This window comes from Macrotis lagotis, chromosome 4 (assembly GCF_037893015.1).
Source record: "Macrotis lagotis isolate mMagLag1 chromosome 4, bilby.v1.9.chrom.fasta, whole genome shotgun sequence".
Taxonomy (NCBI): domain Eukaryota; kingdom Metazoa; phylum Chordata; class Mammalia; order Peramelemorphia; family Peramelidae; genus Macrotis; species Macrotis lagotis.
Window position 1 is genome coordinate 48201475 of NC_133661.1, and position 25150 is coordinate 48226624.

At 43.0% G+C, this 25150-nt stretch overlaps 1 protein-coding gene across 2 annotated transcripts in view; it reads right to left on the reverse strand.

Moving 5' to 3' along the window:
* Positions 1-25150, reverse strand: part of STRA6 (signaling receptor and transporter of retinol STRA6) — a 73828-nt gene that overhangs the window by 20156 nt on the left and 28522 nt on the right. For both annotated transcript variants that reach the window (XM_074232691.1, XM_074232692.1), the window contains exons 3-9: positions 18348-18414; positions 15700-15785; positions 14835-14974; positions 10493-10659; positions 8261-8383; positions 856-923; positions 343-419 (exon numbers count right to left, since the gene is read on the reverse strand). In XM_074232691.1, coding sequence (XP_074088792.1) covers positions 343-419; positions 856-923; positions 8261-8383; positions 10493-10659; positions 14835-14974; positions 15700-15785; positions 18348-18414 — 728 coding nt within the window. The remainder of the gene's footprint in view (positions 1-342; positions 420-855; positions 924-8260; positions 8384-10492; positions 10660-14834; positions 14975-15699; positions 15786-18347; positions 18415-25150) is intronic.

Below are 25150 nucleotides of genomic sequence, written 5' to 3' on the forward strand. Positions count from 1 at the left end.
AAATCCAGACTCTGGATTACCATTTAACCCACCCACACACTTCAATAGCCTGTGCTGACTTCTCTATCATATTAACTACACTCAGATCAGGTCAGGGATGAGAGGAATCTCCCCATGATTTGGAGGGGGTGGTTTGGAAGGGTTGGGAGAGCCATTAAGAAAGACTTGGTAATGCCCATGTTTATTGAAGCAGCAGCTCCTTCCCAGATGGCTTTCCTTAGAAAGCCAAAATGGATGGCTTCTTGAGGCTGGAAGCAGAGTGGCAGTGGGGAGGGAATCAATAAACATGAGTCCTCCAGGTACCATCACCAACCCCACCCCCAGACCCCCAAAATACAGTACCTCGCTGTGGAATGTAGATATAAGAGAGGCAATAGAACAAGAACCGGGATGGAAAGCTTGAATTGGTCACCATGGAACTAGAAATGAGAAACAGAGACAAAGATGGTCTGGTGCAAAATGAATTAAAAAAAAGCAGTTCTAGGGGGCAGGCAGGCCATATTCCTGGTGATACGTTTGGTAACTATGGACCACGCTCTACATTGGGCACTCCCAGGAGGGAGATATAAGGAAGAGACTCAATCCCTTCCCGAGGGAGAGCTTGTCCTGATGGAGGAGACATGACCCTTTCTTTAGGGTTCCCCCCGACCTTATACATACCTGTCCCAAAGCTGATGGAGTAGAAAGATCCTCATTAGAGTTGAGTGGAGGTCCAAACTTACTCTGGACAGAAGCTTTGTCCTCCCTCAGGCCAGCACAACCCTCTAAGCTGCCCCTTCTCCCAGCTCCTCCACTTCTGCCTGTCTTGATCCCAAATGAGACTATGGGGGCATAATGGAAGATGAGACTCTCTACCTGTTTTTTGATCTCTTCCCACTAAGAATGTGCCGGAGATAGTCTCTATAATAGCTTTCCTTCATCACCTGCAGAGAGAGCACATGATAACAAGGGACATCATCTGAAATGACTCATTGGGGACAAAAAGTTAAAGGTTCTTATTATGAAGAACTGCCAACTAGTTGCCCATAGCATGGTACAGAATGTTGTTGTTATCCTCCAGAGAGTAAAGAATTTAGAATTGAAATCACATTAGCATTCAGATATTCCATCCTTTTACAAATATCCTCTTTGGGATTCACAAGTCTGTTGGAATAGTTGAATTCCTGTTAGTTGAGGACCTTTGGCTTGGCAGAAGCTCTACTCCCACCCAGTCTAGCACTACCTCCTCTGCCTATATCTACTTTCATCTCCCTCTCTTTCCCTGATCCTGTCCTGGACCTTGACTAAGCCCAGTTGAGATCACTGGCCATTTGAAGTGACTTCCCAATGTCACAGAGGCAGTAAGAGATGGGAAAAGCAGCTTAGTGGATTAGAGGACCAGTTTGGCCTCAAGAAGACCTGAATTCAAAGCCTACTTTGGACAAAGGATAGCTATGAGAAGGCCAGTAGGTCACTTAGCCCTTCAGTTCACCCCTAGGCTTTAAAAGTACAGGGGAGGGTTGCCTCTCTTTAAAAATAGATTTTTCCATCCTGGGAGTTCCATGCAGTAATGATATAATAGATCTGAACTCAAAGGTTATTTTTGTTATGATTATAGATACTCGAAGGAGATTTATAGATTATTATGGTAAAGGACACGTTTGACCATATCACTCCTTCCCTTGTCCATCCCTTCAATCACTGGATCAAATATTTGTTTGGCTTTCAAAGTCATCACGGGTCTCTTTGTATCTTTCCATTCTTCTTAGACCTTATTCCCCTTCACAGATTCTTCATGAAGATACCCCAACTCCTGATTTGGAGTATTTTTACCAACTGTTCCCAATGCCTAGAACTTTCTCCCTCCTCATCTCTACCTTCTGGCTACCCTGACTTCCTTCCAGTCCCAGCTGAAATCCCATCTTCTCTAAGAAGCCTATCTCAGTCCTCCTTAAACTTTGAATCTTCCCCAAAGCAGGGGTGGGGAACCTTTTTCTGCCAAGGACCTTTTGGATATTTAGAAAATCATTTGCCTGTTGGACCAAATATTGGTCCAACAATTAATTAATTAATTCATCCCTAAAAAGCCTTTAGAGTTATTGAATTTTGAGTTCTGTTAGCAGTTGCCTTGGTAACACCAATATGGCCTATAGGCCAGAGGTTTCCAGCTTCTGCCTTAGAGAATTCCCAATTTATCCTGTATGTGCATATATATATATATATATATATATATATGTACATATATATATATATATGTATATATATCTTGTTTATACAATAGTTATGTGCTTGTTGTCCCCATTACTGGATGAGTTTCTCAGGGACAGAAACTATCTTGGCTTTATAGTCTCAGTAGGTTCTGGTTCATAATAGGCACTCAATTGATTGTATTTTATTGATTGATTGATTTGGTCAAGTTTCATTCATTCAGCAAGCTATGGGGGAAAGGTAGTGTAAATTAGAAAAGAGTTTTGAAAGTCCAACAAATACAAAAATGATTTGAATTCATAGTAGACAGGTGTTTTCACTACTAACAGATGTAGGCCTTTAGACGTTAGCTACTTCCTCCCCCGCCTTTATGCTGAGATTCTGCTTAAACTGAGTGAGTTCCCCCTTTTTTTGGGTGAATCCCTTTTTTAAATGACTCTACCCCAGGACAAGCCACTCCTGGCCAACAGCTACACATCCAACAGCACCAGTTAGTTGCCAGATTTCCTCTTAGTATCTATCTATAGCCAGTCCTCCACCTGCTTCTGTTGTTCTCCCACCCCCTTCCTGCCATGATCATGAAGGCTGAGGCTCTTGGATTGAAGGTGAGTTAGCCTCCTGAGGGAGTCCACATCTAGCCAGTAGGACTCAGTAGCTATAGCAGAGAGTTAGGCAATGGGGTCATTCCAGGCCTCATGCCTTTGGCCTGGAACATCTCCACCGGGGCCAGGCAAGAACACCAGGCTAAGAGGATTTGGCAAAATCCCATTCACAACTTTTTGCTATTGGGAGAAGGGCCTGGGACCCACAGGGTGGGTTCCTTACTCCATCTGGTCTGGCCCTTTGTCCCCCAAACACTTGAGATTATATAGTTATTGCCTTAGCAACTCTCCCTGCCCTTATCTCCCCTAGTCCCCTCATTCCCATATTTCAGGGTCAGGTCCATTAATATGTCCATGTTTTGAGGCCTAATCCTTTTGTACTAAAGGGTTTATATAAGGGGAGATTTTCCTTTCCTTTCCGGATTTGAAGGGGAAGTAAATGAAGAAAGGAGAAGAGACAAGGAGTCCTTATATTCTCTGTAAAACAGAAAAAAAACCCAAACTCAGAAGAAAGCCCCAAAGAGATAACGGCTCCTCCCACCTTCTCACAGGTCAGAAGCTTTGAAAAATATTTGCCCCAGGACACACTATCTCCCCCCCCCCTTCAGTCACCTCCAGTCACAGCCTTAGAATTAGCTTCTGCTCTGTGTCCCTGACTCTTCCATTTCCAAAACATCTCTTGTATCTATCCTTTCCTCCCTGCTCACAGACTCCACCCAGTTCAGACCCCCCTCATCTTAGATTAATGCATTAGACTCCAAATTGGTCCAGCCTGCATCCAATCCCTCCCCTCCCCAATCCACCTTCTGCAATGATGTCTAATTGATGGGTTAAAGCATTAAGTCTGATCTTATTACTCCCCTGTTCAAGATCAATATCTCCCAACTACTTCCCGTATAAAATATAAATTCATCCATTTATCATTTAAGGCTTTCAGTCTCTCCTATTCCCTGTTCCAACTATCTTTCTAGGTTAATTACATATTATTCCTCTTTACTCCTTGAGGGCAGGGACTGTTTTATAAAAATAAATATCTTTTTTTTTCTCCAGGATCTCAAGTTGTCGTTCAGTTGTTTCTATCGTGTCTGACTCTCCTTGATCCCGTTTGGGGTTTTCTTGGCAAAGAAACTGGAGTGGTTTGCCATTCGTTTCCTTTTCCAGCTCATTTTACAGATTAGAAAGCTGAAGCAAACAGGGTTAAGTGACTTGCCCAGGGGCACACAACTGGTCTGCCATCTCAGTAATGCCCCAGAAGAGCTGTGAGTAAGCCCTTAAAAGACATAAAACTGAGCAGACACTTCTGGCCACCCCTTTCCTTGGAAGGATAACTGAGTAGAGTAGAAACCCTGTCACAATATCATTGTGGTGGGTGTCCGCTTCATGAGGCCGTGAAAGGACTCAGGGAATGAAAGTCAAGTGTCCTGGTATATAGCCTTAGCACTGCCATACACTGTATGACTGCAAGATCTCCTCCCTCCTCCTTTTTCAAATGAAGAAACTGAGGTGCAGAGAAAGCAAAATACCAGCTCACGTTTACATTACTGCTAAAGTAAGATCAGGGAAAGTCCAGGATGTGTCTGAAGGGAAAAAAATCCAGTTGACCAAGAAATCGAGTGCACAGAAGGAAATTCTATGAGAGAAAGCCAGAAAGATAAAAAGGGTCTTGAATGCTAGCAGAGGTGTGGGAACTCCCTTAAGTAGGTTATAGGGAGTTACAGAAGACTTTTGAGCAGGGAAATGATAGATCTAGAGCTATATATGAGAGAGGTTACTTTGGAAATGGAAGAAGGGATGATGGATTGGAGTGGGCAGAAAACCCTATAACAAGAGCATCCTCACCATCCAAGGAGTGGTCCATGCAGTCCTGTACCAGAGTGGTGACAGAGGGGATAAAAAAAGGGAAGAAACTCTTTTAATTATAGCAGATGAGGAATTGATAGGACCCAGAAACTTAAGATATATGAAATATGAGGAAGAGGGAAAAGTCCCATTGAAGACTAGGTATAGAATAGGGCCAAAGACAATCATTAAAAAGGAGGAAGAAGAGAATAAGCACCTGTCGAATGTTATCTCGTTTGGTCCTTATAGTAACCCTGAGAGGTAGGTGCTATCAGTATCCCCATTTTAGAAAAAAACTGAGGCAAACAGAGGTTAAGTGACTTACCCAGGGTCATGTGCTTACTAAGCATCTACGATTGGATTCAAATTCAGGTCTTCCTGACTCAAGACTCAGTGCTCCATCTACTGTACTACTTCTACTGCCCACCTCTAGGTAGTAGAAGGTTTAGCTGGAAAATAACAATTTATTTTAGGCATGTTGGATTTGAGATATCAAGACATTATCCAGTTGGAGATATCTCCATTTGGTTCTGGAGTTCAGGAGGAAGGTCAGACCTGAGGATACAGGCATGGAAATGACTTTTTTTTTAGATTTTTGCAAGGCAGTGGGGTTAAGTGGCTTGCCCAAGGCCACACAGCTGGGTAATTATTAAGTGTCTGAGGCTGGATTTGAACTCAGGTACTACTGACTCCAGGGCCAGTGCTCTATCCACTGTGCCACCTAGTTGCCTGGAAATGACTTTCATAAAGGTGGTCATTCACCTCATATAAATAAATGAGTTTGTGAGAGAAGGTAAGAGGGACCAAGGATGAACCTTAGGGTATGTTCATGTTAAAAGGTCAGGGTGAGGATGAGAAGCCAGCTAAGGATAAATAAAGGTTGGAGAACTAAGAAGATATGACATCTCTGAAGTCAAGAAAGGGAAGATTATTAGGAAGGAGCAACAGGAAACATCTACTATAAACAGTTTTTTTTTTCAAAAAATTTAACAGCAAGATGAGGATGAGACTATAGTCATATGGGTAGAAGAATGAAGGCAAGGATTTTTTAAGGACTAGGAAGAATGATTATGGATAAATAGAAAAGAATCTTTGGTGAGGGAAGGATTGAAGATGCATGAGAAAATAAGGGTATTAATTATAAAAAGTTCTCAGAGGAAAAAGAGAAAACAGATTACAGGGTAAAGAATGGGGATTCTTTATCTGAGACTGAAGGGAAGGAGGAGAGGAGAAGATGGAGGAGAACAGAGGGACATCATACTGGGAAACCTTGATCCTGGATTTGGGGGGGGAAGGAGGAAGTGTGACCATCCCCTGGGAGTGTGAAGGTAGGAAAGAGAAAAGAAAAGCATTTGGAATTGGGTCTGCAGGGAGTGAGATAGGGAATCGATAAAGGAAGAATAAAAGGATTATGGAACAGCAGGAAAACCCAGCTGAGGTTATGTACCGTGAATGTGCAGGGAATGAAATACGCCAGTTATGACTTTCTGTAGCAAGAACAGAAAAATAGGATGGTGGGAGTTACCTAGGGATGAGAAGCTCAGATAAACAAGAAACCTTAGAGTAGCAGAGGTTTTTCTAGAGTTTCAGAGAGATTAAGCAATTTATATTATAGAACTTAAAAAGATGTCAGCTCATATTGAAGAAAGAAGTGAGATGGCATTATTCAAGGTGGTAATCCTACCTTTGGGTTAATGGTGCAATAGACAGAGTGCCAGTTCTGGAGTCAGGAGGTCTCATCTTTTGAGTTCAAATCTGGCCTCAGATATCTATTAGCTGTGTGACTCTGGGTAAATTGTTGTTGTTTCAATGGTGTACAGCTCTCAGTGACCCATTTTGGAGCTTTCTTGGCAAAGATAACTGGAATACTTCACCATTTCTTTCTCCAGCTCATTAAGACCTGAATACAACTCTCACCTCCTAGACTTGCTATCTGTGTGACCTTGGGCAAGTTGGTTGATTTCTTCCTGAGTTCCAATCTGGCCTGTGGATCCCTTGGGCAAGTCACTCAGTTGTTTGTCTCAGTTTCCTCATCTGTAAAAATGAGCTGGAGAAGGAAATAGCAAGCCACTCCAAGGATCTCTGCCAAGAAAATTCTAAATGGGGTCATAGAGTAGGACACGACTAAAACAACAAAAAATGGAAAAAATTAATGCCTACCTCCCAGAGTTGCTGCAAAGTGTTTTGCAACCCTCAAAGAAGTATGTGAATATTGAGCATTATTATCAGGATGTAGTATCCTGGGGGAGGGGGAGCCAAGTTTCCTTTAAAGAGGAGATAAAAGATAATATATGAAGTTAACTCTTCCCAAAGGAGGCAACCTGTGACATCCGCTTGAGAGAAGTACAAGGTGTTCCAGGAGCAAATCAGAGGGAGAGGTCAGTTCGGAAGACTGAAGCAAGGAGGGCCTCAAGGAGGAGGTGGCTTTGAAGCCTGAGCTTTAACTAGCAGGAAGGATTTGATTGGTGGTAGTGCTGGGGTTGGGGGGGACAAGGAGGGATTCTATCCCACCCTATCCCATTCTATTCTATTCTATATTCTAGGCAGAGGAACTGAGAAGAGGGTTTCAGGGGAGTGAGATAGGAAACTGGAAAACTCACAAAGGATGAGATTGGGGAGAGCCTTGAATGGCAGGGCCTTGAGTGGCTGAATCTTGGCTTTGTCTTGTAGGTAATGGGGAATCCCAGAAAATCTTCAAGTGAAGGAAAGACTCCAAGAACTCCAAGAATTTAAGATCAGTTAGAAGCAGGGACTATCTCATATTTGTCTTTGCATTTCCAGTGTCCGATGCAATGCCTGGCTAATCACTGCAAGTGCTCAAAAGGCAGCAAGATAATCCAGTGGATTTTTGCTTGGTGTCAGGAAGAACTGAGTTCAAAACCAGCCTTAGACATGCACTGGCTGTATGACCCTGGAAAAGTCACTTTATTTCTGTTTGCCTCAGTTTCTTCAACTGAAAATGGGGATCAAAATAGGACCTCCCTCTCTCCCTCCCTCCCTCCCTCTGCAGGGTTGTTGTGGGACTCAAATGAGATAATTATGAAGTGCTCAGGCATGTGCTAAGTGCTGTATCAATGGTAGCTAATATTGTTACTACTGTCTTTCTGTTTGGTTGTCATAAAAAGAACTAGCAGAGTGCCTGGTTGTAAACAGCAGTTGCTTACTAAGTGCTTGCTACTAGACTGGTTGTGATAGTATATAAAGCAGGGCCTTAAGTTTGATGCTGGGTTGGCTGTCATAGTATATTTAACAGTACTCACTAAAGGCTTGCTACCAGAGTGTTGTCATAGTACATACAGTAGGTGCTTAATGTTTGCTGCTGGATTTATTGGCTGTGTATATAGTGGGTGCTTAATAAATGCTTGATTGATTGGTTGTTATAGAAAGTTCACAGAGCTGACAGCCAGAGGGACTAACACATAACTTTTGTAATCTAAGGTTGGCCCATTCCCATAAACCCAGGATGATCATCCATCTACATCCTTCCTCACAGGGAGTTTGGGAACCAAGTGAAGCCATAGAAATGTGACTCATTATTATTATTATCTCTACCCACAGGCTAAGCTTATTCCCCACATCTTCCAAAGCTGCCTGGAATGTCACAGAGGCAGCATGAGCAACCCCCACGTTACCTCTGGGCTGGCTGCCATCTTCCCACTCCAACTTCTTAGGAGCTGCATGGGATACCAAAGACTCAGGAGCACAAGACCAGCGAGGAGAGGCAAGGAGACCAGCAGGGAGTAGTATCTGTAGACCTGGACAGACCAACAATCCACTCCTGAGCTGCCTTCTGGTCTCCCCCACCCCACCCTGGGAACCCTCAGCCTCCCTCCCTCCCTCCCTCCTGGAGGAATAACAACCAAAAGACCCTACTTCCTTCACCTGCCCACTAATATGGTGTGGCACATTGGCCCCCACAAGCATCTGGGGAAAAGGGGACTAAGGAGTTGGAGAAGGACCTGGAGATGAATGGAGGCAAATACAACTGTGATTCAATAGAAAGACTCAAGACTTAAAAGTCAGAAAATCTGCCTTTGAAGCCTGGATCTGATACCTCTGAGTTGTGAGATTCTGAGCGACTCACTTAGAGCTCTGAGACTCAGTTTAATCATCTGCAACCTGAAGACAGCTTGGGCTATATAAATGTGAGTTATGACTGTGATCTATCCCTGTTTGTACAGCATCCCCAAAATTTTAGTGCACTCTTGAGTTATTAAATTTATTTCAATCACTATCAATAAATATTTATCAAGCATCTGCTATATATCAGACACAGTGGTAAGTGCTATTTAAAGGCCATTAAAGCTTAAAGCTGGGCTAAGACTTTTGGGATGCCCTGCATATATTTATTATGATCTTCTGTGGTTCAAACAGCTTTTAATTTTCAATAAAAATAGAATCCAGTGAGTAACTGGAAGAAGAGAAGAATAAATTGTTTGGGGGTTTGTTGTGTTTTTTTTTTTAAAACAGTGTAGTTTTGCTAACTTTTACCCAGTCATTCTCCATCTCAAGAAGCTCCAATGGTTCCTCACTGTTTATAGGATAGTCTGGACTTAGCCCAGTCCTATTCCAAGTCCTTCTCAATCTGTAGACCTCCCCCTCCCAACCTATTATCACGCTTTTCTCCCACATGGACCCTCCATCTGCTCTAGCTGAGCTGGTCTCTTCACTGACTGGGGCTTATGCCAGGTTCATGCTTGCCGGTTGCTTCATGCATGTTGTTCACCCCACTTCACCCCACAACCCATATGGAATCCCTTCCCTTCCCTCTCCCAATCCTCCCTTTATTTCAAGACTCAGGTCAAGTCCCTCCTCCTCCAGGGAGTCTTCCCTGACTTCTCCTGTTCACAATAATGTCCCCCTTTTCTGAAGGAGACTGAAGATGTGTCCCAGCACTCCTGGAACCTCTCATTCTGCCAAATGTGTGATTCTAGACTCCCCCCCCCCCCAAATGGGGAGCTCCCTAAGGGCAAGAACTTCTTCCTCCTCCCCATCCTTCCTCCTCGCCGTCTCTTCCTCTTTCTTTCTCCCCCTCCACCTGTCTCCGCCACATAACTGGATACAAGAGATGAATCCCCATTGTGGTAAAAGGAGTCATTGGCCCAGGTTGGTGCCCCCACCCCATCCCAAAACTCCATTGCCTTGTATCTATCATTTCCACAGGACTTTAAAAAGATTTACCCAGCATTCTTCACATAACAATCCTGTGAAGTAGGTTATACAAATATTATTGCCCCACTTTAGAGGGGAGTTAACTGAGCCTCGGAGATGGAGAAGGGGCCACATGATCAGTTAGTGGCAGATCCAGGATGCTGCTAGAGGGATCCCAAGCCTGGAAGGATTATTTATTCTGCAAGGGCCATGGGATCATAGACTTAGAGCCCCGGGGGAAGGAATGTCTATAAAGCCCCCACTATGTGCTTTTAATTTTTTTAATATATGAGCTCACTTTATCCTTATGACTTTCTTACAAGACAGGTACCATTAATATCTCCATTTTCAGTTGAGTAAACTGAGGCAAGTAGAAGTTTAGTGACTTGTTCAGGATTATACAACTACCCAGTATTAAGAGGCTTTATTTGAAGCCAGATTTTCCTTACTTCAGGAGCAGCATTCCACCCACTGAGCCCCCAGATTCTCCAAGGATCTTAGGGACCCTCTAGACCAACTCCCTCTTTTTATAGCTGAGGTAACCAAAGCTCATGACCTGCAAGATAAGTAAGGGTGAGGAAGGATAGGAGCAAGGGCAGGAGCTGAAGATCCCCTCTAAGGATGGCCTCTCATGGAACAGGCTGCACTTCTGTCCCCCCATGAGTTAAGCATGCTCTCTTCTAGGGCAATACCCAAATGGAAGAGGGCTTTACCTGGGGTGTCTGAGGGCACTCCACTTTATATGAGATCTGGACTCCACAGTGGGTCCAGGAGAGTAAGCAGCCCAGGATGTATCCAGCTCGGTGTCTGACCGTGGCGCATGCAATCAGGGGGTAGTAGAGGGCTGGGTAGTAGAGCAATGCCAAGGTCTTCCAGTAACCTAGAGGAATACAGACAGAAGAATTGTGGGAAGGGAGTGACAAAAAAACAGAGGTGAGTGCTCTAACCATAGTTACTTAGACAGTCTTAGGTTTTTCACATCAGGGCTAAATGCTGCCAGTCTACCAAGTGAGCCATAGCCCTTGCTAGTAGGGAGAGGGGTCTGATGAAGGTGGTACCCCTGCGACTTCTGCACGTAACCCACTAAGTCCTACATTGGGACCTGAGTTGTTCTTCTTTCCCCATGTTTGGATCATCACCCCTATGTCTACTTCCTCTACCCACTAACCCTGCCTTCCATCACTACCACATCACCAACACCTGCACTCCAGTCCTTCCTATTTGCTGAATTCTCTCAGCATCCTGAGCTGACAATCTCATTCTGAACTTGGTGACATCTTACTTCCAGTCTGTCTTCTATGTGTGACCCCTGACTCCTTAACCATTCTGGGAGCTCACAAGGACAGGGATCAAGAGTTCTCCTATGGTCCCCTCCACATAGACCCTGCCTATTACTGGCCACCTCTGGCTGACTCCAGAGTGAAGAAGGGATAAGTAATATAGAGTAGTAGATAATGGAAAAATCAATTCTATTTGGCCCTGAGCTTCTCTGAGCTATTGTGGGAGAAGAGACTAAATAAGCTAAACTTCCTAAAGTTAATTGGCTAATAGTACAAGGAAGTGGCTAAAGGCATGAAAAAAGGAGTGAGGTCCAGGTGGTGGATTGGTCTGCCACATATGGTAACTGAAAATTGTTCATCCCATTACCTTTGAGGCTTCTTCAGTCTCTCTGTGACACCTAAATAGAGATTATCAGTCTTATTTCATAAATGGTGAAGTAAAAATACTTGCTTGGTTCATATCATTAATTATGATTTGATTTGGTGAAGCAAGAATTTGAATTCAGCTCTTTTGGCTATTACCCTAGGTGACAAATCCTTTGCTAGTTAACATTGCCTGAGAATTGGTGTTGTCCCTTGCTGCACAAGGCCACAAACCAAGCTCTCCCCTCTGTTGCCTTGCCTCTCTACAAGAAGGGTCCCTCAATCTGGAGCACAGTCCTTAGCCCAGGGGATTTTACATGAACCACAGTACTCAGTAAACCAAAGGAGTCCCACAAAGCTCCCTCTGACCTGGCCATCTGAACCCAGAGAGTATGGATGTTTACAACAACTGAGATGCCCACCCAGCAGCCCATGTTTCTCTCTGCCATCCTCAGGGACTATAACCCTTACCCTTTTCAGGTAGTAACTAGAAGTCATCTGATAAAGCAATTGGTGCAGATGCAACCCTACCCCACCTCACCCCTGCTTTGAATTGGGGAGGGGACAATGCAATGAACTCGATCCCCCAAAATGAACATTTAGACAAACTATCATCACTGAAGGTCTCAATGTCTAACTTCTTGTTCTCCCCTCCCCCAACCCATTGACTTTTCTCCAATGCATGTAATGCTACATTCCCCGTCCTTGGATTAACTTCTGGGACTCTCTCTGCCCACATGTCCTCCAAGCATCAGTTCAAACTCCTCAATCACAGTATCTTTCAGACAGAAGAGGATTTAGAAACAAACTACCCAACCTGCCCATATCTGTACAGAAACCTCTCTTAGAATCCCCAAAACCAGGGAGCTCACTGCTCCCTAAGGCAGACAGACCATCCTCTGATAGACTTGCCATTTCTACCCAATGCTCTTAGATCAGCTCTTTGGGATGGAGCTGAACCCACATATCAACCTTTCAAGTACCTGAGGATCTTGGGTAGCCTCCTAAACCTCCTATTTCCAGACTAAACACCCCTTCCTTCATTAGCTCTCCACTCCCCTCCCCATCCTGGCTTGTCTCCCCTCGTCCTCCAGCTGGCTAATATCATCCTATAATATGTCCCAATTGGACAGATATTCCAGATGGACTCTGAACAGGGTGAGATAGTCTCCATATTATGTCACCTCTCTAGGAAAACCTCTCTGACTGTTCCAGCCCTTTATGTTCATGAGATCATAGATTTAAAGCTGGACAGAACCTTCAAAATGATTGCATCCAGTGCTTTCATTTTACAGATGAGGAAAAAGAGCCTTTAGTGATTATATGACTTGCCCAAGATCACACAGCTGGTAAATGTCAGAAGCAAAGGCAGCTTGGTGAAGTCAGTAGAGTGCCAGGTTCTGAGTCAGGAAGGCCAGGTTCAAATTCAGCTGGGTGACCATGGGCAAATCACTCAATCCTGTGTGCCTTAGTTTCTTCATTTGTAAAATGAGCTGGAAAAGGAAATGGCAAATCACACCACATCATTGCCAAGAAAACCCCAAATGAAAAGTCAGACATGACTGAAATAACTGAACAACACTAGATCCTCTGATCCTAAATCCATCTGAACTCTAAATCTAACATCTGCTAATATCTTCCCCAATTGTCTGGACCAGGAGGATTTTTTTTTCCTCCTTACCACCAAGCATGTGGCTGGAGGTGGGGGGAGGACTCAGTAAATGTTTGGTGGTTGATTAATGAATTTCCCTCAGGCCTGAAGTCTTTCAAACAAAACTAGTCAGGCAGGAGACATTTATGATCACAACTCTCCTAAATAAAGCCTGAGATCTTCTGCTCCCATCCTATGGGATTTTCACACACTCCCCTCCCATTGCTTTCCTGGACACATCTCACCACCCTCTCCTCACAAGAAGTAGACTCTCTATAAAACCATTCAACTAGGCAGAGGTAAGAGAAATGATTTTCTATGCTGGAACCCACTCATTGCCACTGGATCATAGACTGGAGGAACCTTAGAAGTCATCTTAACCAATCAGTCAAAGATAAAGGAGCTAAAACCTATAAAGGTTAAGTGACTTTTATCCAAGGTCACAAGATAGTAAACAGCTGAGACAGGATTTGAACCCAAGTCCCTTGCCTTTCTAACTATCATCCCAACACATGGCCACAATGTCTTACTCTCATACTGGAACCCTAGGAAAATCCTCCTATTTGGAATTAAATAAACCAAGTGGGGACTGAGGTGTTAACAAGAATTCCACTAGGCAGATCCAGTGAGGAGCTCGAAAAATATCCACAAAGCCAAAAGCCAAGCACATGGCAATAAACTGGAAAAGTCTGGCTTGTCATGTCCAAATTGCTACTGACTAATCACCAAAGCTGAGACATTAAAACTGATTGGCCAAAAGGTAGCCTGGATAAGAGAAATCTGACTTTCTAGTTCATTGACTACTCCTCTACTCGACCAGTTGACTTTATTGATATCTTCTGACCCCCACTAGAGCAATTTAACCCAGGATCCATTAATACCTAATTTCATTATTTAGTTTTCTTTGCAAGAATTCATTGGAAACCTAAGACCTTAATCGTCTATTCTGCTCCAGGGAAGGCAGGAGAGGTAGCTGATGCTGGAGAGGTAATGTCATCTATTCCTAGTATTTGGTGGGATGCCTGAAGGAGCTGAGAGCAAAAGTTTGGAGAAGAAATTCAAAGCATCAAATTGGGAGCGAGTTAGTGTATCATTTCTTCCTCCTTCCCTGGATTTTGTGTTAAAAGAGAATGCCCTAGAAAGGACAATGCTGGGTGAATTGGAACCTAGAGGACCTGAAGTCATAAAGATCTGAATTTGAATTCTGCCTCAGATTCTTAGTAGTTGTGTAGCTTCTCCCAAATATCTCATCCCCAGTTTCCTCATCTGTAAAACAGAGTAATGATAAGCACTCCCCTCATAGAATTGCTATAAGGAGCCTCTCTCTCTCTCTCTCTCTCTCTCTCTCTCTCTCTCTCTCTCTCTCTCCAATATTTATAATGTCAATAATGGCCAATATTTACATAGTGATTTTAAGGTTTACAAAGAACTGTATAAATATAATTAAACATAAAGTTCTTTGCAAACCTTAAAATGACTATGTAAATATGGGCTATAATTGATATTTTAAATGTTATTTTCACCATTAAAAATATCAGCCACTATTAGAATTACTCTGAAGATAAACCCAAAGTGAGGAGAAGGTGCTAATGGCTTTTTCAGGCATTGTCACAGATAAGCAGGGAAATATTTCTAGGCAAGGAGGCCTTCCCTTAGCATCTTCCATCATCCCCTACAAGCAGACCCCATTTTCATTACTTCTTGAGTCCCATGGGGGCAGGATAGTCATCCCTGAAGTGATCATAGCTACACACATACTACCTTGACTGGCTGGGGAGGAGATGGGAAGGAAGGGCAAAGGGTCTTCATCCAAACCCAGCACATAGAGGCTAGTGAAGAGGATCCCAAACACAGCCACAGACACCAGCCGGCCACTTTCTTCTGCTAAGAAATCCAAAGGGCTGCAGCCAAATGAATGAGATACAGGGGGTGGAGGTTAGGGGAAAGGGGAACAGGAATGTGGAGAGATTTTGTTAGGCGCAGAATAGCAGTCCCTCCCATGCATCCTGCTCATATCCCATTCCTGTTATCTTGCCAGATTTCCACAGCACTCCTATGAGAGATGGGACTGTTTTGCTTTTACAGGCAAAGCAACTGAGTCTCATAGAGGTAAAATGACCTGCCCTGGAACTCACAGTTGGTTGTTCTAGAAGGGATAGCTCCTTCCCTCATCAGGAATTCAAAAACCTTGTAAGGAATTCCAATAATTTCAAATGATTTTATCTGTGTCTACAGGATCAAGGATTCTCAGATAAGTCTTCAATAGTCACAGGATATTTGTAAAATCCTTGTGTACCTTCAAAGTCCCCTAACTTTTGTTAGGTACCTACTGACAATGAACTTGGATAAGTGCTTTGAATAATATATCCCATTCATCAAACACTTTCAGGCACAATATCCCTGAAGACAGACAGACAGTGATTATTTGTCTCATTTTACAAATTAGAAAACTGGAATTTATTCAAGGTCCCATAAAGAGCATAAAGTGGAGTTGGGATTGAAACCCAAGTCCTTGGATTTTAAAACCAGGCTTCCTCCTGCTAGAGAGTATATATCGCTTCTGGTCTTAGGTCCTGCAGGTTTAAGATGTTAAATATTTCTCTCTATGCCAGATCCTTCTTCATACCTGGGAAGTCCAAAGGTCCCATGCCAGCACCCCAGGTAGAGCCTCCGGCGTTTCACTAGGAAGGACAGCAGCAAGATGGTGGCCAGCTACAAAGGAGAGAGAGGCAAATCCAACTTGAGGTGATTGCAAGTATCTCAGAGCTGGAAAAGAGCTCATTTAGAATAGGATCATCTTTGCAGTGTTCTAACAAATTGTTATCCAGCCTGGGGAGGAAGTTCCTAGGATTGGTGATAACCCATGTAATATCACTAGGGACAACAGTGGTGATGGTGGCAGTGGTTCTTGTCCTTTGTTATCAAAGAAAATAAAAATGCCATCACTATATTTGAGATGAGGGAAGAGAAAGTGAATGAATGAATGAATTCATGCTTGTATGTATGAATGAATGAATGAAAAAGCATTTATTTAGGGCTTACTGAGTGCAAGTACTGGAAATACAATTAGAAAGGCAAGACAGTCTCTGAACTCAAGAAATTCACATTTAATGAGGGTAGAAAGCACATGCAAGGGTATCCCAACAAATTCTGAATTGGCCAGGATTGTTGGTGCTAATTTTCAAGGCTTCAGGTCCCTACTGCTGCTTTTTTCCTTCTTACCCCAGAAAAAGCTGTTTAGTTTCTCCAATATTCTCCCCCTTTCCCCCAAGTCATCTCCCATTAATTTCTACTGCCGTCCTTCATAATGATTCTCTTTTATCTATGCCTGAACTGAAGTCACTATAACATATAGGTCAAAACATACATCACTCTCCTAGGGTTTAAGAACCTTTGATAGCTCCCCATTGCTTAAATGTTAAATCACTATTTAAATATTATTTTATGAAGATTAAGCAGAAAAAGGTGAGAACTACAGACTTCTTACCCTAAGATCTAAAGTTCCCCAAATTTGGTTCCATCTTTATTTCATTATTCACAATCAACCAAATCTTTATTAAGCTGTATGAGAGGCAAAGACCTGGGGACTAGGAAGATGAAACTGAAATATGATAGTCCTTGCCCTAAAGGAATTTGTGAGGAGATCTGTGATTTACACAAATAAGCAAGTGTGACAGAAGATAGACTGTGACCAGCACAAAAGGGATGTCTGGTGAAAATGGGTTAGCCAAGTTTGAAGAGGAAAGCAAGTCAGACAGCAAAGCTGCATAGGACTGAATCTAAAAGGAAAAAGCATTCCAAGAGATGGAGAGGAAAAGGGGAGGTGGGGGGGCGTGGGTGCAAGGGAGCAGAAGTGACAGTCAGGTGCTCTCTACCATTGAATAGGACAAGGGGAATAGTATAAAATACATTAGAAAGATTAAAGGCAAAAGAAATTTGAAGTTAGGGGAAGAACAAGGTCAGCTTGTACATTAGGAAAGTTATTTTGGCAATAGCGGGAAGGGGAGACACTAACAGCTGGGGCCCATTATAAGAGCCTAGGCAAGAGGTGGAAGGAGACCAAACAAGGATGGTGACAGTGAATGGACAGACACTGAAAGGAAAGACATCATAGAGGCTGAATCTGCAGGAAACAGCGGCTGATAAGTTTGCAGGAGGTGAGAGGGGGGAAGAATCCATCAAGACTTTGAACTCATTGGATTGACTGAGAAAGGGGAGTGATATATCAACAGGAATAGGGAGGTTCAGAGGGAGTGTGGGGAGGGAGGACGAGTTGAGTTTCAGACAGATGGAGCAGGTATCTGGAGGTCCAGGGATGGAGCTCAAGGGAAGTTTAGGGTTAGGAATATAGATTGTGGGATGGGGGGTCAAGTGCAGAGAGGTGATACCTGGAATCAAGTGGTTGGGAAAAGAAAGGGAAGAGAAAGAGGAAGAGGAGAGAAGGGAAGGGAAAGAGAAAAGGGGAGGGGAGGGAAGAGAAAAGGAGGACTACTAGATTGCAAGCTCTTTGAGGGCAGGAACAATCTTTTTCCCCCCTCTAGAAATCTTTGCATAGTACTTCCCACTTAAAAAAATTCTAGGTTACACAGCAGATAATGCACTTAGGAAGACCTGAGTTCAAATTTGACCTCAGATACTTACTGGTTGTGTGACCCAGGAAAAGTCACTTAACCTGTTTACCTAAGTTTCCTTATCTATAAAATGGGGATATCATAATAGTCCCTATCTCACAAAGTTGTTGGGCTCCCTAACTGCTAGTGTCTTCCCTTCCCACTATAAGAACCTATTTGTAATTTGTTGATCTGAGTATTTGACCTCCTTCCTTGTTTGACAGCCTGGCTCCCACCATCTTTCCAGGATGATGGGAACTTACTCCTCCCCATGGTCTCTTCAGTCCAGGCTTCTTCCTCCTCCTTACACGTGATGTTCTATCTCTGTCCTTGACCTGCATGGCCTCCCTCTCCTTCACCTCTCAGATTCACTTTCCTTCAGCTCAAGTATCTTTCCTGTCCCCTTGGCTGCTGGTGCCTTTTATCTCTTTGCTTATATGTCTGCATGGATGGATGGATGGATATTGTCTTCCATAATAGACTAAGCTTGTGGACAAAGACTATTCCACTTTCATATGCATCCCTAGTGCCATAAGAGGTAGATAGTGGGTGGCTGTTGATTGGGTGAGATTACGTGGAAGATCCTTGGTGTCCCCACTCTGCCGGGCTTTAGGAGCTACCTCTTTCATGGGAAGCAGAAGAGTACCAGCCTGGATATACTCACCGACAATGGGGCCAGGCAGGTATGGTAAAGACTGGGTGGAAAGCTGTGTTGACAGGTTGGAATAGTTCTGGAGAAAAAAAGATATCACAAGGATATGAACAGAGTGTACCCAGCCCCAAAGATCAGAAATAGACTAGGTGCCAGTGGGTCACAGCCTGCCATTCCCACATTGGGGCCCCTTTATTGGGAATGCTTCTCTTTGACTTAAGTCCCTACAATTCCTGGCCCTCTACCACCTGCCCACCTCTCTCTCTCTTTCTCATGGTTCCTCAACATGCTCCAGACTCACCCTCCCCAATGGGTTCAGGATGCTAGCTCTGGAGTTAGGGTTCAAATCTAGGTTCAAATTCTGCACCTGACACCCATGGGCAAGTCACCTCTCCTGTGGTCTCAGTTGGCTTAGATATTAAAAGAAGGAACTGGACTCAATGATTTCTAAGGTCCTTTCCCACTGTCAGGCTATTCTTGTGATGCTATGAACATGCTTTGTACCTTTCCTCATGGTGCTCCCTCTAACCCTAGAATGACCTCCCAATCTCAATCCTGTCCATTCTTCAAGGCTCCTTTCTAGAGCCATCTCCTCCACTGGAGGTCACATCTTTCTTGGAACTCTTGTAGCACACAAAGATGAACCATCCAGTCTGACTTGGGATTCCACCCCCTTTTGTTTCATATGTGAATCAAGAGATGTTGTGATGGATACACTACTTTTTCAGAGAATCAGTTGATATGAGATCAAGTCAATTCACTTATTCATTATTAAATTCATTATTACAATTCATTTATTAAATTTCTGCTGTGCCAGGCACTACAAAGACAAAAATAAAAAGGGTCCCTACCCTTGAATAGCTTTTCATTCTCCTGATTTCATGTTCTACATCTAAACCTTACTAGCTACAAGTCTACGTAAGGCTCTTTGCCTCAGTTTCCCCATCTGTAAAATGAGATGGTCAGATGAAATATTCCCTTAAAGTGATTTCCAGTTCTAATGTTCCCCACTTCATCAAAATAGCCTGTGAGATCATTTCAGAGAGACTGTCACCTTTTCCTCCTAATCATTTTCTTCTTATTCTTCTCTCTGACTCTCCTACAACACCTACCTGGGCTCTGTAGATGCAGAAGCTACTCAGTAATGTTGGCAGTTAATTGATAGTCCAATAGTCCTAGCTGGAAAAAATGACTCAAAAAAACAAGACATGGTGGCTTTAAATGGGTTCCTATGGCCAGTTACAACTCTTTCTATATAGATGGTTGGGGGCAGGGAGAGCTCAAGCTTGAAGATTAGGGAAAGAACAGAGAAAACCCTGGACTGGATGGATTTTTGGAGGAGAGAAGGCTGATGGACAAAAGGTGTCAGACTTGAAAGAGATCCATCTTTTTTACCACCTCTTAGTCAACACATTCCCAATTCTTCATTCCCCTGTCCTCATCTGTCCCAGCTCCTTCAGCACATTCAGTAAGACATGCAAGTGTATTTCCAGACTTGCCCTCTTGGCATTATCCTTGGGAAATTGCCACCAAGAGATCAGGTTCCAACAATCCAGCCCCACAAGATGAAGAACACTGTGACCCCATCACCAAGAACATTGAGAGCCTCATTGCTTGAGGTCAGAACCATCTCTTCCTCTCTCTCCTACAGGGAAATACTTAAGGAGTGAGAGGTGGCTTACCAAGAATCTACCAGTCATCTGGTCTCCTCCTTTGGCAAGGTGACTGGTAGAGGATGAAAGGAGTTAGGAACAGAGCTTTATTTATAATTGATGCTGTGATTGCTGCCATCCCATGAAAACCCCCTCTCAAAGTCCACACTGTTCCTTCCCTTTATCCTTATAAAGGATGTTTCATATGGGAGGTTCTTTCCCCAGTGTCCCCAGGCCCTTCTAACAGCTCTAACATTGGAGTCATGGATTCTAGGGTTCCCAAGGGGTACTCTGACTGAGAAGGCACTTGGCCCTGGGAGACACAGATCCCAGGAATGGATGATCAAATAACTCCTGAGAGTAGGTTTGATAGGGAGAGGACCATACAGACAAAAGGAGAAGGAAGAAAATAGGGGATGATGAGAGCATGAAAGATAAATTCATCCCTTGTCAAAAACCATTATTTTTATGTGGTTCACACAGTAGAACTTCCCCACCCCCTCTCCCTCAAAGATAGGAACTTTACATTGGAACCTTCTTCAAGTGGTGTCCTTGGATCATAGGTTTAGAGCCAAAAGAAACTCGAGATACCAAGGCCAACTCTCAGAACTGGGACTGAAACTCAGGTTTTCTGACTCCAAATTCAGTATTTCTTCTGTTATATCAGAATGGGTAGGTGATATCTCCCCATGGTGGAGAGGTCCACTCACTCCCATATCCTCCTATATTTAATCATCATATGAGAGATTTGTGAAGCTTTCAGAAGGCTCTTAATAAATGCTTGTCCTTTCCCTCCCCATCACTGGATGGATTAAGTTCACAGATATACACACACCAATCAGATAATTTCCCTTTGTCCTTTATCCCTACCTAGGTATCCACTCTCTGGACCTTGAGATGTTCCTGATGTTCCAGATGTACCCCTAATATATATCTTCCTTTAATATTCATTCTAATCCCCATACCTTAAGGGGATCTTTGGAAATGCTGCAGAGGAGAGGATAGTGGAAATTATTTCATAAGCATTTAGAAGTTGTCTGGTGCAATGGGAAGAGCTCTGGGTGGAAAGTCAGAAAGTTTAGGTTCTACTTAATTTTGGGCTTTATATTTCTGTGACACTGAACCTTTCTGCCTCTTAAAGAATCAATAAACAAATATTTGTTACTTGTCTAGTGTGTTATCAATTCAGTGGGTTCTGTTCCTTAAAATATGTGTTATCTGACTAAGCCATACATAAGACTCCGTGGAGAATGGGACCTTGAACATCAGGGATCAATGATGGACGGGATCTAGAGAACATGGCAGAATAGACCCACGCTGAGTGTGGGCAAGAAGTCTAGAAAGGCAAGGGAAGTGTAGGAGGATGAAAGTCACTGGGCTTTGGGCATCTGAGATATTGAGAGCTGGACACTTTCAAAGAAAACAGAAGAAGATTCAGAAGAAAGAGCCCTAGGTTTGGAGAGCAATAACCACTAACACATAATAGCACTTGAGGATTTGCCAGTACTTACATAGATCAGCCCCTTGATTTGGATCCAGAAAAGCTGAGTTTGGGGAATCATCTGAAGCCCCTTGAGGGCAGTCTGTTTTATTTCTCCCAAGACCCAATATTTCAGATTAGTCCCAGCCCAGCCCAACTCGACTCTCCCATCACTTTCTTGCCGGCTGCCTTTCTGAACTCTAGAATCATAATCAAATCAATACTGCCATTAATCTTGGAATGGGTGTGTTAACTTACTTCTCTCTGATTTGAATCAGTATTCCTTATAACTGTCCAAATCAAAATATCCCTCCCTGGACACCACTTCCTCTCTTAGGCTCTCTCCTCTTATTAGAGTATAAGCTCCTTCAGGCTGGTGACTATCTTTGCTTTTTTTTAAAAAAAATATGTATTTCCAGTACTTAGCAGTACTAATTAAATAAATGCTGAATAAATGAAATGAGTTTTTTTCATTCATTCATACACACAGCTGTCCATTCATTCATTCATCTTAAAATGAAGGCATGAGATGAGATACTTTCTAACGTCCCCTTGAGCACTAGATCCGGTTTCGGCTTTTTTTTTTAATTTTTATGAAATCTATTAAAAAGTCCTCTGGTTGAGTTCTCTCACCTCCCCCTCTTCCCAGCCCAGACTGAAAGGAGTTAAGGAAAGGAAGGTAGGTTTCTCCATGCAGAAAGGAGGAAGGTATTGGGGGGGGGAGGGGGGAAACCCAGGCTTTATGTTCACCACAAGTCTGCCTCCCCAGAGGGAAGAAGGATTGGATTTACAGAAATTACTCTCTACTTTATAAGACCCAGCATGTATTATGCAGATGGGCTGTGGGCCTTCACTGAATCCCCACTTCACTTTCTCCCTCTCCCCCCCCCCCCACCCAGCCTTTTCTTCTTAGAGCAGTTAAAATCCAGACCCTGGAGCAAAGCAATATTTTCATTCTATTAACTTAGAGAATTTTGTTCAGTCCTTAACAGCATTAAGTGCATCATGAAGGAGGGAAATAGTTTGCATTATTGGCCATCACCAAGCCTCTATAGATCCCACCTAGGTTAGGTTTTCCTATGGCCTAGCACACAGAGCCATGTGAATCTAGTCTGAGTTCCTTAGCACCTTTCTGTTGGCATAAAAATCACTGGGTAGTGGCCTCTACCCCGGCCCCCTTTGAATCTGGAAAAAAAAGAGGAGGAAGATGATTCTTTCTCTGAGGATATGATGGGGGGTTGGTCAGATAACTGTGCATCAACTGTGAATAATGGCAGATGGGACAAGGCAATGACTGCTCCCCAGGATCCTGAAATCCTATGTCTGGAAGATACTTCAGGGGATTTCCTTGTTCTTCCCTCTGGCTCTAATGGGAAGCCATAGAATCACTTCCAACACCACTCCTGTTTGTTTTTTTTTTTTAGGTTTTTGTAAGGCAAACGGGGTTAAGTACCCAAGGCCACACAGCTAGGTAATTATTAAGTATCTTAGTCCAGATTTGAACCCAGGTACTCCTGACTCCAGGGCTGGTGCTCTATCCACTGTGCCACCTAGCCGCCCCCTAACATCACTCCTCTTAATAAAATATTAGCTCCTTCAGGGCAGTGATTGGTACCAAGGGCAGTATGATACCCAAAAAAGAACATGAGATTTAGAGTCTGGATATCAGTTGGTATGTGCACAGCTAACTCAACTCCACTGAGAACTAGTGTGAGTCACCTCATTTCACTAGACCCTGATTTCCTCTCCTGTAAAAATGGCATTGGATTAGATTGGAAGGTCATCCCCTTCTCTGGGAGCCTGGTAAAGTCTGTGGATGCCTCAGAATAATGCATTTTTCTATTAAAATTAATATACATTTATTTTAACTCTATAAAATAAACTATCTAGGATGACAAAGAACTCAAAAGTTATTGAAAATAAAGTTTATCCAAGCCCATGGATATGCTGAGATTTAGTCATGGACCTTTGAGGTCTATGGACTGCAAGTCACTAGCCTTGGAGTCAGGAAGACCTCAGTTCAAATTTGGCCTCAGCCACTTGACACTAGCTGTATGACTTTGGGCAAGTCACTTAGCCCTGATTTCTTCTCATCCAGGGCCATCTCCAGTGGTCCTGATCCATTTCCGGTCCCTGGACCCAGATGGCTCTGAAGAAGAAAGTGAGGCTGGTAACTTAGCACAGATCCCTCTTACTCAAATCTGATTCACTTGCATTTCATAGCATCACCTCCCTGATGTCATAGGTTTCCAGAGTGAAGGACAAACATAATCTTGTATCCCTGGGTAAAATGATCGCTAAGATTCCTTTGAGCTTTAAATTATGTGATTCCATGACTTTCACTATTGGAATTTAGCTTTCTACCTAAGGAAAGGAAGGCAGTGAAACATTGGGGGGGGTAGAAGATGAGAAAAGGAAAAACAGGAAAGGAATAGAGAAGGGGAGGGAGAGAGAAAGGGGAAAGGAGGGGGAGGGAAGGAGAGAAAGCCCAGATGTGTTAGGTCAGGAAAACAATTTAGAGAATAAAAACAACATTGCAAAGACAAACAACTTTGATAGACTTAAGAATTCTTTGCAGTAAGTAAGCATCATTCCAGAGGACTGGTGATGAATCTGTTAGCCAGAGGGTGATAGTTTCAGGGTACAGAACAAGACGTCCAATTGTGGACATGGACAACATGAGAATTTGTTTTATTTGATTATGAATGTTTGTTACGTGAATTTTGTCTTTAAAATGAGAGTGGGGCAAAAAGCAATCCTTGATAACTGAGAAATACAATTTAAAGAAAGACTTTTTAAATTCTATTGACATTTCTATAAGAAATGATATCTATAAGCAAATGAACAAAGAATAGTTATTAAGCAAGGTAGACAAGAAAGAATGAATGACTTAGAGATAGAAAACCTGGTTTGGAATCCTGGATCTGCCACTTACTATTTCTGTGACCTTAGACAGATCCTTTCAATTTCTAGGCTTCAAGTTACTAATCTGTAAAATGAAGGGCTTCACTTGATGATCCCTAATTCCAGCCTTTGATCTTTCCCTATTTTGATGGGTTTTTATGAGAATTAACTGTGACCTAACTGAGAAGAGAGAAATGTTAAGTTATATAACTGGAGAAACTAAGGCACAAGGTTGCCTTCTGATGATGGTGTTCAAAATCATTTTGCTATAGGTAGTGTATAGTCAGGAGTTTAATTCAGTCATTCAACTAATCAAGACACATTTATTGAGCTCCTACTATGTGCCAGATTCTCTGTTAAAGAACTGAAGGTATAAAGAAAGACAAAAAAATCAAAATAAAAAAATTCTTGCTTTTTAAGAAGTTCACCATCTAAAGAAAGAGATAATCTACAAACAACTTCATAAAAACAGGATAAATAATCACATAGGAATGACATTTAGATTGAGGGAAATCCAGAAAAGGCTCTTTTCAAAAGAGGAGGCATTAGCTAAGTACCTGAAGGAAACCATCTAAGTCATAAGTCAGAGAGAAAGAGGGAAATGACCTAGTCATGGGGGACAGCCAGTTGGCCACACTGAGCTGGGAGATGGAGTATCCTGTATGAGGAACAGCAAAGATGCCACTATCACTGGATTGAAGAGTTTGTGGTGGGTATGGGCAGGGTGGTGAGGAAGTAAAGCCTTCTAACTGTCAGCACGACTTCATTGTGCCCCTGGC